This window comes from Lathyrus oleraceus, chromosome 7 (genome assembly GCF_024323335.1).
Source record: "Lathyrus oleraceus cultivar Zhongwan6 chromosome 7, CAAS_Psat_ZW6_1.0, whole genome shotgun sequence".
In the NCBI taxonomy this organism is placed as follows: domain Eukaryota; kingdom Viridiplantae; phylum Streptophyta; class Magnoliopsida; order Fabales; family Fabaceae; genus Lathyrus; species Lathyrus oleraceus.
In genome coordinates this window covers 226,883,862-226,899,065 of record NC_066585.1, presented here as the reverse complement: position 1 = coordinate 226,899,065, position 15,204 = coordinate 226,883,862, and the positions used below count along the sequence as shown (strand labels likewise).

At 32.1% G+C, this 15,204-nt stretch overlaps 1 protein-coding gene and 1 non-coding gene across 4 annotated transcripts; one reads left to right on the top strand and one right to left on the bottom strand.

Moving 5' to 3' along the window:
* The first annotated feature begins 7,712 nt into the window (after positions 1-7,712).
* On the top strand, positions 7,713-7,785 carry TRNAK-UUU (transfer RNA lysine (anticodon UUU)). Its single transcript has one exon. It is a non-coding gene; the product is annotated as a tRNA-Lys (tRNA).
* Positions 7,786-12,019: 4,234 nt separating this feature from the next.
* Positions 12,020-14,160, bottom strand: LOC127100672 (uncharacterized). 3 transcript variants are annotated; one of them, XM_051037925.1, is made up of 6 exons: positions 13,981-14,160; positions 13,377-13,601; positions 13,101-13,277; positions 12,773-12,997; positions 12,557-12,685; positions 12,020-12,447 (listed from the first exon to the last, which is right to left on the bottom strand). In XM_051037925.1, exons 1-6 carry the CDS (start codon positions 14,062-14,064, stop codon positions 12,214-12,216), a joined length of 1,074 nt encoding a protein of 357 aa, XP_050893882.1. In that variant the 5' UTR covers positions 14,065-14,160; the 3' UTR covers positions 12,020-12,213. The 3 variants fall into 3 exon arrangements, with proteins under 3 accessions (XP_050893882.1, XP_050893884.1, XP_050893883.1); XM_051037927.1 differs by having other exon boundaries at positions 13,377-13,607; positions 13,981-14,158; XM_051037926.1 differs by having other exon boundaries at positions 13,377-13,598; positions 13,981-14,157.
* Between the last annotated feature and the right edge of the window lie 1,044 nt (positions 14,161-15,204).

Sequence of the window (15,204 nt, the reverse complement as noted above, 5' to 3'; positions counted from 1 at the left end):
ATCAACGAATGATGCTGATCAGAAGTAGCCTCATTAAAAACTAGAACAGTCTTTGATGATGTGTTACTTTTGAAAAGTATCAGACTCTGAAGCTCAGCAAAGGAATAAGAAAATTCAAATAGCACTTAAGTTAAAAATCTTGTTGACATCTATCTCGCTTAAAAATTCACAGGTTTGAAAATTTATCATGCATTCTTTACAGTTGTTTGTGTAGAATCTATGGAGTAATGATATGTATATTCTTAAATCGTTTGCAACCTCTCTTGTGTCAACTCATGTCCTTTTATCCTCAAAACTTTCTTTAGTTACTTGTTGTTCTTTGAAAAATATCTTCAGCTCTTGTCTTTTCAAAAGATTTTCTTTTGTTTTTATTTTATCCATTAGTTTTTATCTCTTGGATTCCGTTGGCCTTATTTTTATATTTAAACTGGTATTCTTCTTCTCGTTTTGTATCTCAACTCAAAAAATCATATGTCTGTGTTTTTCAATACCTTCCTCCTGAATCTTTTGTCTCAACTTGAGATATCTTCTAGATCTAACCTTGGCCTGAGAAACCAATTGTTTGTCATCAATGAAAGGGTTGTCAACCTTGAAGATATGAGTGCCTCTAGAAATGATCTTCAAAGTTGTGTTTCTAAACAAGGTTGGGATGACTGCTCCAAAAGGATCTTTAGTCATACATGCTCAAGTTTGATAAAAATAATTTTGGATTAAAGCTTCTGGTGATAAGTTCTTCATCCTCTCTGGAGCTTCTGAAGACATTTCATCATCACCTCAGCCACTTCTGCAACTGACTGTGAAGTTGATGGAGTTACTCCAGATGTTCATGTTTCAAAACAAATTATGTATATTCTTAAGGATATCTCTAATATATCAAAGATATCTAATTTTCGTTCTCAAAAAAGGGTAGTTTGGAATCATATTCTGATATTAAACCACTTGAGAACTTAGACTTAATAGAATCTGATGAAATAGATATTCTGCTTCTTCTCAACGTAAATATTGAAGATTTATCCTCTTCATGTTTTAAATGTGAATGAAATTTAATTCAATATATGGGGAAAGAAGTCGATAGTTGGCATCGGGGTAATGCAAATTCTTCTAATGTTCAGCTTTAGGATCTGCCTTTTGTTTCACTCCGGCAGGCAGCATGTCGTTAAGTTTCTCTTTTGTGCTTTTCTTTTCTTTTTGGTTGGATTCTTTAGATGTAATGTTTATGATATTATTCTTTTGTGCTTTTCTTTTCTTTTTGGCTGAATATATTGAAAGTCATTATGTCAAAAGAATTTGTTTGTTTAGTCTTCTCTGTTTTGTTTTGACTTGGATACTTCTTTATCAGTTTCTTATGTAAGAAATAATTATGACTGAAATAATGGTATGCTAAAGAAAATGGTGAAAAATTCATTGATCAAATAGATTGATTACAATACTTAATTACAAGATAGTGTTAATCATCTATAAATCGTAAATCCCAGAGCTTGATAAAAATTTAACTCATCTCATAACCCATTCATCTTCAACATCTGAATAAAAATAGACTATTTTGGCGGAACTCCTTATTCTCCTAGGTGTTCTCCTCTTTTTGATGGTCATCTTTGTCTTCAAACATTGAAGAAGATTATTGGAAGAATTCGCCTCCGAAGATTTGTTCTTCTGTTCAGGTGTCTTCTTAGAGGCCTCTTCCTCTTGAACCTGAGATGCTTCTTAGAGGTCTGCTTCTGTTCAGGTGTCTTCTTACAAGATATTCTTAAAATAATTGTAACAATTTTCTTTTGAAAACAATAAATCCATATGTGTGTTCATGTTATGCATTTTACATGTTGCAAATGAATTCTAATATAGCATGAAAAGCTGTGTAAATTCTAATATGTTATGCATTAGAGTTACAAATTCATGATTCAAAGCATAACAATAATCAGGAATCCAGCGAGGTGCACATTGATTAATCTGAGTTAGGTGATATAAGTATTGATGAAAGCGATTCTTCGAATCACAATGGTTATCCAAAGGGCAATATTGTTGATAATGTTAATTATGGATCTAGTGCTCTGGAAGAACCACTGGAAGATATTGTTGGAAATGAAGGAAATGGTTGGCATCAGAGTAATACTTAATGGAGAAATAACACTGGTTAAATATGGTACAAAACATAACTTTTCATATGCCTCTTCATTTGGCAACATCGACATGACCGATGTAATGGTAACTTTCATCGGCATTTCAAAATTTGTATTTTTGCATGTCTTTAATAACAAACCAACAAATTTTATTAGATCCATGAGATCCTCATGACTTCGTGAAATAATTATATATTTTAAGAGAAAAAAGAATATGCACTGGAACATGCCCGACCATGTGGGTGTGCAAGTTGTCCCACCGCACATGGCCTCAAAAATTAGGGCCCATCAAATATTAAAAATATATTAAATATTTATTATATAAAGTTTATTAAATACATGGTTAAAGATTACATATTGGTCTAGGGGGATTGTGTCAACTTTCTAATGTGCATGACCTGAGTTTGATTCAGCCATTCCAAAATTTTGATTTACTTTATTTTACAAAAGTGCAATAGGAAGAAATCGAACACCATTGTTCAATCTAAAATATTATATATGTTGATTCCTTAGGATTGGCAGTAATTTTAGAAAACAAATAATGTAATCATCTCTGTTGTTTTAATATGTTGGGTTGAAGAAAGTCAACATCTGGACCAACATGTCATGTACGATGTCACGACATCAGGTCTGTGACATCGCACATGTGTAGGAAACTGAATTAATTAATTCAGTATATGTCATGGGATCAGCAAGGATATCTGGTGAATATCCTAACTCCCATGTGGAGGTCTTGAAGACTAAATCAGAATATATATAGGCTCTAAACATGGAGATATATATGGAGAGAGTTTAGGAACTTGAAGACCTTGTTTGTAGCAGAATTTTTCTGCTGAAGTTGCAACAGCAAAGAACAAGTCTGCTGCAATTTTCTGAAGGCCCAAATCCAGTTGGGTGATTAGGTTATAAATAGCTGATTGTAATCTAGTTTTTGTAAGCCTCTTAGAATGAATTTTTAGGGGTGTGTGTAAGGTAAACCTCCCAATCTGTGGGAAGGTTACCATGTGTTTCTCAGTGGTAAAACCTGAGAGTGTTTGTAACTCGAAGCCTGTAGGCAAGAGTGATTTTGTTCTTGAATGAAGCTGTGAAGCAAGTTCAAGGTGTGGTAACATTACATTGTATTTGTAGTGATAGGAATGGAAACTGGAGGTTTCTATCTAGGAGTTCCTAGGTATAGATTGCATTGGGTAGGGATTAAGTGATGAGTTGTAAACGGGGGAGTTTAACTCTGAATTGATACTACTAATAGTGGATCTTCTTCCTGGCTTGGTAGCCCCCAGATGTAGGTCATGTTGGACTGAACTGGGTTAACAATTTCCTGTGTTTGTTTTCCTTCTGTATGATATAATCATGTCTGCCATAACTAAGCATGTATTCCAGTCTGTTCATCAAGATAATAGCAGACCTGATACATAGCCTTCTGTTGGAATGTCAATCAGAATGTTTTGACATTCATCAACAACAACACATACCGTTTAATAAGCTGATGATTTCAGTTCAGTATGTAGTGAAGTCTGGAGTTCAAAAGCATAACAGACCTGGCCAAAAGATCATTGTGAAACTGTCAAACTGGATGTCTTGACAGTTCCTCCAGTAAGCTGATACTGAAGTAGAGACTGGTAGGTCTTTTACAGTACAGCAAATTTAGCACAGTCTGCTTTCAGGAACCAAGCAGACTTAGCATATGGTTCTGGACTTGGATGTCAAACGGAAGGTTGTGACATTCACTCCTGACTGCATATGCTAAATTGTTGGATGGTTAGTTTTTCTGTTTCAGGATTTTTCTCAAGCTATTCTTCAGGAATCCACCAGCTGATCTAAAATCTAGGAAACTAACAACTAAGCTACAATTAATGAACCTGGCAAATAATCTATTTGTTAGCTTCTTAATAAGTGGAGATTAGTTTAACTTGTTACAACCTTTAATTTAGGAAATACAAGTACATGACCAACAAACTGGAACAATGTAACAGATAATGTCCAAAACAGGATTGAGACATCTTGCTGATATCTGTGTAGGAAAACAACAGAAGTGAATGATAAGGTGCACATAACTAGGTGTCCCTCCATTCTAGGATGACATAGAAGGAGAGGTCGTGACACTGTGAAAAGGTGCACATTAGTACATAGTGTAATAACTGTCTTGCTGTAATAGGTACAATGTTAGATCAGATGTCATGACTTGGAGTAGAACATCTGAATACTGACTACGCCAGAATTTCAATATAGTTTAACAACTACACCACCTTCTACTGTAAGAATAATTAGAAAATCTTAATTTTCATATTAAATAAATATTTGTTATGAGCTCTCAACTCTATACCTTATGTTATATATCCTGAATAAATGATATAAACATTTTTACTACTCTATACCTTATTGTTATATATCCTGAATAAATGATATAAACATTTTCACTGTACAAACTCTATACAAACTCTAGAACAAAGAGAATAGTCACTATTTTAAGTATCTTAAAATTTTTAAATAATAATTTTTAGATAATATTAAAGATCAATCATATAACCCATTCATTTGTTATTAGATTTTTATGATACACTATCATACAATATTATTTATGAATTGATGTTTTTTATATAAAAAGAAATATAACTTTTCTAAAGATGTATTATTGTTGAATTTTATTTTTATAATCATTTTTTACTATAATTTTTAATATTATTTACAATTTAAATAAAATTTTAGTTTCTTTTTTTCAATATTTTTTTATAGAATTCAACATGAAAGATTAGATCAGGCCTCGAAATGTTTTGGGTCGGCCATGCACTCAGAGACGGAGCTATTCACATTGAAGTGTGGGCTCATGCCCCCACTATATACATCCATTATATATATATATATATATATATATATATATATATATATATAATATATATATATATATATATATATATATATATATATATATATATATATATATATATATATATATATATATATATATATATATATTTCATTTAAAAATGGGTTTATATATGATAGGCGGGGCTGCTGCCATATAGTTCTAATATATTTATAGTATTTATTACCATAACAATCCAATTGAATCAAATATAAGTTCAAAAATTTGAACAAAACTCAATTAAATCAAATTGTCATACATGTTATAGTGACATATATGCACATGAACATAAGTCTATAATTTTTAGGAGTTTACGGGATATTTATAGTATAAAATAAATTTTACATTATAGTTCAATAGAAATTCATCACTCTGTCATATTATATAAGTAATTTAAAAAATTTCGTTCTACTTAATAGGATATATGATTGTCATTGATTGACAATTTATATTGTCAATGTATATTCCATTTTCTCTATTTTTAAATATGAAATTTTTTAATTATTTTTAAATATAAAAAATTGTTAATTAATTTTAAATATGAATTTTTTTATAAAATAATTGTGATGTATATTTATATTTTGAAAAACAAGTTGCTATATTATTTAAAGCTAAAGCTGTAAATTTATATATATAGTGCTCTCACTATTCAATATTTCTGGTTCCGTCCCAACTTACACTGACAGTGTAAAATATTTTTACATTGTCAATCAATGAGATTCGTATATACAATCACATCACACTTTTATTTTTAAAATATTATTATGATTTGACAATATAAAATATTTTGATTGAATCGCAGTGTAATACTTCTTTACATTGTTAGTGCACTATCTTTAATCTTAAATTGATATAGATTGTTAAACTTGTTAGTTGTCAGTTCTAATTTCTTAGAATATAGACTTTGTTTAAAAACTCAATAATAGTTCAAAAGATTATTTATTCTGCATAAACCCATGCTTTACACCATACAAATTATAGAAATTGAAAATTAAAAATACTCAAGTTTGATGTATGTAGTATACTCTTGAATGTTTGTTTCAAAATGTGTATGTGCTGCGGATATAATTAGTATATTTATTATATTGCTTTTGATCATTTATGTCTTTTATTATATTGATCGGGGTTTTTTATGGGTTTCAAAATGATTAATAATACATGTCTGATATGCTAACATTAATCATTTTTATTGTTGTGAATTATCTAGGAAGGTTCAAATCTTATGGTCAAATAATATACATGAGTAACAAGGGTGTGGTAGATGACATTGGGGAAAATTACTTTAATTATTTTATGTTATATTGGACACATTTTAATAAATGCATATATTTATGTTTCTTGAAGATTGGGTTATGTTTTATTTAATTTAGCTTTGTAATGGTGGATCATACCATAAAAAATTTAGAGCATTTTTATTAATTAAATCATTTTTTATTGAAAAATACATAAATATTTTGTTTAAGATTATGCATCTTCAAAATAATATTTGAGTTCTATGTTTTAAAAAAGTTTCATATTACTTCACAATTACTTTTTTAATTCAAACTTTAGATATGTAATAAAGTAATGGCTTGAGATGTTTTAACTTCAAATTTCTTATTTTGAAGTTAGGAAGAAATACAAGGACAAACATATTTTTTATTTGAAAATAAAATCTTATTTTGGTTCCATTTTAAGATTTTATTTGGACTTTATTTGGACAATTATTTCAAACATACATAAATATTATTTTTAATATGCATTAAAATACAATTATGTACTACATTTTAACCCATGATTAGAGTTAAAAGATCTTCATTTTATAAATAAAAAATCATTGTATTTTAAATTGTTCATTTGATATGATTAAGGTGCATTACATAATTAAATTGATCATTCATTCATATTTACAAATACATATAAATAAATTATATATCAATTAAAATTAAATGACCAATACAGATGCATGGGTCTTCTATTAGTTCAAACGTAAAAAAATATCTAAAATATAGGCAAAACAATATATCTGAAATAATAGACAAAACAAATTGTGATTGAATTTATTTAATAAAAATTACTTTTTTTGACATAATTCACGTAATTAAAAATATAGTATACGATTTTTTATTCATTTAAATAAGATAGATTGCGCTATTAAAATTATGCATTATATTTTAAATAGTCGATTGTTTTTGTAAAGGTTGACATGCTTTTATTTTTTATTTCTTTAATTATTTGAAACAGTTTTCAAATATTATTATTTTTTAATTTTAATCTTTAAAGTTGAAATTCACATTAATTTTAGAATTAAAATCAAATAGATTTCAACAAGAATTTTAACAAAAAGAAAAATACAGAAATAAAAAGCAAAAACACATCAACTTAAAAAAATAATTTAATTAACATATTTTTTATCACCCATAAGAATCTAATAGTTGTATATCTTACTCATATATGTGATGGTTTTTTAATTGGTTTATTTTGAGTTAATACAATAAAATGTATCTTCACAAGAAAAAAAGTTGTACATAAACCAACTAAGTCATCCACTTAGAGAATACAACAAGAAACATATACATAATTTTTAGCATGTTTAAATTTAACATGTAAATTAAAGTTTGTACTTTACAACAATGAATAACAACACACTCTAAAAGAAATTGATTATCATATATAAAATTCTTGCATACTTCATTCTCCTTCTTAATAAATTATAATTAATGATAATTAAATCAAGATGATATAAACATGTAGCCGTCTTAGCTCAGCTGGTAGAGCGCGTGGCTTTTAACCACGTGGTCGTGGGTTCGATTCCCACAGACGGCGGTATGTACATATGTTCTGTTTTTCTGTAGTCTTTCCATGTCTACACTCCACCAACACTTTTGTTCAAAGGAAATCAGAACAAAAATGAATAATTTATTTACTTTAAAGTTATGCATCATATGATTTAAGTTTATTAATGTCAATGATTGATTTTTATAATAACTTAAAGTTCAATATTCTTTATCTCAAGATAAATGAAGATGTAAAATTAATATTTTATGTTTACCTTATTTATGTCACATTTAAGTTGCTTTTTTTATAAGTATGTTATAATAAAATAAAAGTTGTTTGGCTAATATAACAAATCATAAATCAAAAGTAGTTAATTTGATACAACAAATCATAAAATAAGTAAGAGAATAAGTTGGTCCACGACGTGCAAGGTGGTAAATCTGCTTAATAAACTCATAAGCCTAGCCATCTAGCTTATCATGTCCATGGTGTCAATTGCATCCTATTTTGATCAGATATATTGGATGGTGGAGACGGTGGTGGTACAACATCTAAAGGTCCATAATAAGTTGGTCCACGACGTGCAAAGTGGTAAATCTGCTTAACAAACTCAGAAGCCTAGCCATCTAGCTTATCATGTCCATGGTGTCAATTGCATTTTGATCAGATATATTGGATGGTGGAGACGGTGGTGGTACAACATCTAAAGGTCCATATGCATCAGATAATGGGTCTAACATCACTAAAATGAATGTTTCAAGGATGTGATATCATGGTGAACTATTCTAGGTCCCCTTCAAGCACTCAATAGGAAATATCTGCATGTATTGCATTTTCTCACAACGCCCTGACACAACTCAACATGCACTGGCCCAAACTCGGACAAGAGATAAGCTCAAGAGTTAAACATGAGATTTTGATGGAAATCCTCATAGATAAAATAAGAAATTCTTCCCTTAGTTTAGCTCTGAACCAAACAAAAAAACCATAGAGCTATTAAAAAATTCCCCCCGCACTAGAACCAAATGCCTCATAGATAAATTTCACTCTCAAAGTACTCAGATAAAAGTGAAGGAAGGAGAGAGAGAGAGAGAGAGAGAGAGAGAGAGAGAGAGAGAGAGAGAGAGAGAGAGAGAGAGAGAGAGAGAGAGAGAGAGAGAGAGAGAGAGAGAGAGAGAGAGAGAGAGAGAGAGAGAAAGTTAAGAGTGAGAAAGAGTATTCAAAATAAGTTTTCTAGTGGGAATGAAACAAGAAATGAGCCTTCTTTTTATAAGACAAAGCATGCTCAAAAAAATAAAGAATCCATGAGCTTTTTAATACTCACAATCGATTATGTGTATCACATAATCGATTATGCAATTAAAATATATAAGATTTTTAAATGGTTTCGTCACTAATAGATTATTAGGGCTATAAAAGTGATAATTGGTTAACCCTGATGGGATAATCTATTATCCCATGTAAAAACTCTCTTAAATGATTAGAATGAGTTTCTAATTCATTATTTAGTCACAAAAAGGTTTTGTTGTAGTTTTAATAAATTCATAGAGGCTTTCTGACCATTCAAAAATGTGTATATAATTTGCCTTATTAATTCAAGAGCTAATCTAATACCTTTACGTACATAGATCATTCATCACAGACAAGGCAAGCTTTCACACTTCATCTATTTCAGAATTCTGAAGATTCTGATTATTCATTGATTCATCACTTCATATGGGACTTGACTTCTTCTGTCTGATGAAGCTTGATAAGGCTTCATGATTGACATAATAATCAGAGAGACTGCTTGACGAAGATCATCAAGGATTTCATCGTACACTACTTGACATTATGTGTTGCTATTCATAAATTGGCTTTGAAATTTTGATCTTCAAGCATAATAACTTGATCATCACAACAAATGAAAACTTCACTTCACAATATGAAAGGAAGATGGGGGAAGAATACTTCAAGCCTATGGATAGATAAAAAAGGGCAAGTAATCTCTCATACTCTTCACGTTATTTCTTACTCCTAATTCCTACTAAACATATTCATCTTTCCCACAAGGATGCACTTTGATAATTTAAAGGAAGAGACCAGGAGATGAAATTTCATACATGTTAATGAAAGTGGTTTTGAGCCAATTAAAGGATGAAGAATCAAGGGTAGAGGTTAAGACTGCATAAGCTTAAAGGAAGAGGCAATATCATCACCATCTCCCAATTTTTAAGGTGGGTTTTTTTTTAAGTTTGGCATTAGTTATGAGTTATTAGTATCAATGTTATTAAAATGAAGTATGACTCCATATGCTTAACAGGTATAATATATTTTAATGATGAGAAAAGAAGTCATATAAAAACTATCGCAAGCATCTTCAAGTAAGAAAAATATTGAATAAAATAAAAAGTGAGAAGGTTATGATGTTTAGTGTGAGTGCAACCTTCTATTAGATGTAACTAGGATACTTTAGCGTTTATGTACATTGAACGTTATCATCTAAGTCTAATTGTGCATTATAGCATTAGGAAGCATGAAAACATGTTGGAAAAGATTTAGAAAATATTCATGCATCAAGAAAATGTTTTATGTACCAAAAACTCATTTTTATGTGAAAAACAGCCTACAGGTCGACACATAGAGAAATTTTTCTCTACAGGCCGACACATATGTTTTATAGGTCGGCTCATGTGTTTCACTTTTAAAGCATGTACGCTCTGTTAGATGTGTCGCCTCTACAGGTCGATACATGACTTGCATAGGTCGACACATACATTAAAAATCTTGAAAATTTGCATTGTTTTCTATCAATTTTGCGTCATACTTGTTCACATATATATACTTGATACATGCATAATTTCTAGTAAGATTTCTAGAGAGTAAAACCTATACGAAATTGGGATTTCAAAGCATTCTCATCATCTTCAACCTCATTCTATGCATACACACAAACAAACTACACATGATCATTCTTTGTTTGGGTGTCATCTAGAATTAGGGTGTATACAATAGAATAAAATACTATTAATAAAATAGCATAATTAGTTATCAAGTTTTTTAACTTAATTTAATGTTTCGCAACAGTTTTTTAACTAAAAAATGTTACATTTAGTCCCTTTAAAGCACTTTCTAGTCGGTTTGATTTTTTCTATCAATTTTTCAAAAAAAACATCAAGTTCTGCTGTCGTGGCTTTACAATAAGGCTCAAGGTACATTACTGACTCAATATATAATATTAAAAAAATGATAGATTATCTAAACTAAAGGGAAAAGGTTAAAAATCCTCGCAATTGATTAATATTATATAAAAAAAATATCTCTTCTAATGAGAAACATATTTTATGGCCGAATAATGATTCAATAAAATTGATTAAACAATATCAATGTTAATAATTTGAGATAGAATAACTCAAAGATTACACAATAAAATCAAAAAAAATTCAAAAAAAATACAACAAATACACGTTCAAAAGTCAAAAGTATCTTATGTCCATTTAACTAGCACCAATTTCCATGATAAATGTTTCTCACTAATCATAATAATTTTCAATGAGAAACACAAATCACTTGATTTCAGTAAGAGAAAACAAGAGTCTACAGTTCATCAGGAAGAAAATTCAATTAGTAATGCTAAACAAAATATACTAATAACAAGTGAAGCAACTGCATATAACAATTCATATAACAATACATCTTTCTTACTTCTCTTCTGTTCTGATTCTAGGAAGGACATAAAGATAAAATAAACTCTTATGTTGATAGAAAAAAAAGAAAGGTCATCTGAACTTGAAAAGTATTTCCAACTTATTGTGTTTGTTTTCAAAATAAATGGCAACTTGATAATATAAAATCTTAAATTGTATAGAGATTACAACTACAAAAAAGATAAAAATACGCAATGTTATTGAAAATATATCAATCATGTGTGGTTAAAATACATAAATATGCTTAAACTTCTCAGTCTCACACTACTATTAAACTTTGACACTATAATTCTTCAAAATGACTCACTTAAACACTAAATTTTCAAACAAAACATGGTAAGATGAAAAAAAACACTATTATATTCTATATATGAGATAAGAAACCAACACATTTCAGTTTAGAAACGCTACAAGCTATTAGTGAATATTTTATCTAACAATTTTTTCTCGACTCAGCCACAAGATATTTAACAAGAATAAGACCCATTTGCTAGACCTGGATCAGAGGAATCCGAAGAAGATAACAACTTGATGCCTTCTCATAAAAGCTATTGAGAAGATCCATCAGAAGAAACAGAGCCAAAATCACCATTAACTGAATCAACGCAAGCCCAATTAGAGATACATTATAACATTAGAGCATACACACATCAATTTGTCTCACTTTTATTTTGAAAACATTGTATTCCTCAAAGCATGGGAGTTTCTGCCACATTTCAACAAAACAGTCCCTTAAAAGAAACTGAAGTTTCATATCCCTTAAAACAAATTTGACAAACAAACAAACAACCTAAGCAGAAAACTTTTCTCTGTCATGAGGAGCAGAATAATCGACATTTGGCCCCACGGGAACGATCCCAAATGGATTGATAGATGGATGACTTCCATAGTAATGTAACTTTATATGTTCCATGTTCACTGTTCTACTAATGCCAGGAACTTGGAAAATGTCTTTGGTATAGTTGAAGATATTCGGGTATTCCCGCAGTAGCTTCTTGTTACACTTAAAGTGAACTGCATAAACCTGCAATTACAACCATGTGACTAATTACCCAAAAATCAAAACATCGGAACTTAATGTTTATAGATTAGGCGATTTGCATAATACATGCAGCAACGTTCGGACACTTTACCTCGTCAAATCGAATGAGCGTGACAAACAAACGAATGTCTGCTTCGGTGAGTTTGTCGCCACATATATAGCGTTGCTTGCTTAGTATATCCTCGCATCTGTCCAAAGCTTCGTATAATCGTCTAACAGCCTGCACAAAGGACCAAATGAACACACATTCAAACACGTAATGAATGTAATCTTTAAAGCAGAAGCTCCTTTAAAGATTGTTCCATACATCGATGTATGGCTCCTGTTTCTTTGCGAATCCACATTTATAAACACCGTTGTTTATATCATGATATGTCCACTCATTCGTTTCATCAATTTGGGCTTTCAATTCAGTGGGATACAAGTCCAGGGCGGGATTCTCCGCGATATCGTTGAATTCAGTATTAAACATGCGGATTATCTCCGAGCTTTCGTTGTTAACAATTGTCTTGAGTTTCTTATCCCACAGAATCTGTGCAGATCAAAATCCATTAGCTAACAATAAACATCTGTTGACCAAAGTAAATCAGAAAAGATAAGAAAGAAACAAGTCCATTCTAAAGCGGAAAACCTACCGGAACAGTGAACTTTCCGGTGTAGTTTGTACTTGCGATTTCGTAAAGTTCTCTAACACTCTTTGCTCCGTTCAAGGGATCGGGTTCAGCTCCAAGAACCTCGGTATTCGATTCAGGAAAAACCCATCCCACATGTTCATCTGATTCTTTCGTTATTCCCCATATCGGTTTAACCGCCTGTTAATTAAACATGTAAAATAAGAAATTTCTAGGAGGAACTATTGAAAATCAAAATCATTCTACTTGCAAATATCAAGCTAAAGAAAACCTACGAACCGAGAAACTGATGGCCTTGTCGAGTCCTTTGATCTGCAAATAAGCTAGGCATCTGCAAGCCCAAGGACAAGCATATGATATGTAGAGATGATACCTTCCAGACTCAGGTGGAAATTGGGAATTAAGATCCCTTGAAACGAACTGTCGGAATGTGGAAGCAGATCTTGTGAATGCTCCCGAGTCTGATATCTCATCCAACGAAGATCGCGCCATTTCAACAATCTTCTAATGCTAAGCAAAAGATATTTTAATCAAGAATCACAAACAGCACAAAATATTCAAAGCAAAACCTAGTTCAATTCAACTGCTACAGACTTAACCAAAACCTTCAAAGCATGAAGCCCCAATAAATTTAATGATCAGATAAAAATCTTCAATTAATGATCATATATTGGAATCAATTATTAGTTTGTTAATTTTCTGTGGAAGTTGAAAGCATCCTTATCCCAATTACCAAATGAATTATACCCAGAAAAGCATGTAATATGAATTAACAATGAATTACTAAAAGTCAATAAATTTGACATGCATTAATAATGAATTTTAACAACATGATGGTTCTAAAAGGAAGAGAGGAAGAGAAGGTGAACTGTTTTTTCTTTACCTTGTAGTTACAGGTGAAGCGATGGGAGAAGAAAGAGAGGGTAAAGGAGCTTTTGGGGAGGAGCAGTGATCTTGGACAGAACATGCTTTATGTAAAATACAAGTAAAGTAAAGTTCCGATTCAGAAACAAACAAACAAAAATCAAATTTAACACTACCTGCACATATTTTTAAGACTAGGATAACATTGTTACGTCAACACGACCAATATATATATATATATATATATATATATATATATATATATATATATATATATTGTTCTGGACTGGGCCATGACACTAGGCACGGCACGGCCCAATGCTCGCCAAGCCCACGTCCAAACGACCGTGTCCAAACGACCACGAGGACACGTCAGGTGAACGACCGTCCGCCCGACGAACGTCTCCCCGGCCCCTTAAATACGTGTCGGACAACGAGCGGGTCCTCCTCATATGATCTCCATCCACTCATCGTCAACCCACGTCGCGGACACCTAAGTTGTGTCGGGCAGAGCCATAACGGCATCTCACTCACCACGTCACCCAACTCCCCTATATTGTCTCCTTAGGGATAGGGGCAGTTGGACCAGGGGGCAGACCTTGGTCTAGGTCTTAACGCTTCTTACGCGTCCCCTGGCAGCTCCTCCTTGGGCCTAGCTAATCCAGCCCATTAGGAGCCTTGGCCCAGCGCTGGGGGCTCAATATAAATACCCCTTTCATGGCAAAGGGGCAGGTATTCTAACTCACACTCTGATAACCTCATTCTGTACCTTTTCTGACTTAAGCATTGGAGCACCTTGCAGGTACACCCCCCTCTCATTTCATTCTCCGGCCCATTCACCAAAACCTTGGAAGGCCCTCCTGATCAGGTAAGATCAGTGGCGCCGTCTGTGGGAATAGCTATCCCCATCTTCATCAAACGAGGATCAAAAGCTCATTTATTTCTGTCCTTCCAACATGGCCGGAGAACAACATAGCGATCACAGCCGTCCCCTCGTCAACTACAATATGAACGACGGCCCGCCATCCCATGAAACGGACGCTCGGGACGGTCATCCATCCACCCCGTCTCCAGAGCCCCAAAACAACGGGGATGCCTCTCACGCCCACAATTTAGGGGCAGAGACATTTCATCCCATTCCCGTTCCCGTTGAAGGAGACGCCGTAATGATTGCCATGGTGAATGCCCTCAATCAGGCCGGTTCTATGCTCCACCAGCAGCACGAACGAATCATGGCCCTCGA

What these genes read in the sequence shown, in the direction of transcription:
- LOC127100672 (XM_051037925.1), bottom strand. Translation starts at nt 14,064, where the DNA reads ATGTTCTGTCCAAGATCACTGCTCCTCCCCAAAAGCTCCTTTACCCTC. An exon ending in AACAGGAGCCATACATCGAT is followed by an intron (nt 12,686 to 12,772) that starts GTATGGAACAAT and finishes TCCTTTGTGCAG; the next exon opens with GCTGTTAGACGATTATACGA. An exon ending in CGCTCATTCGATTTGACGAG is followed by an intron (nt 12,448 to 12,556) that starts GTAAAGTGTCCG and finishes TTGTAATTGCAG; the next exon opens with GTTTATGCAGTTCACTTTAA.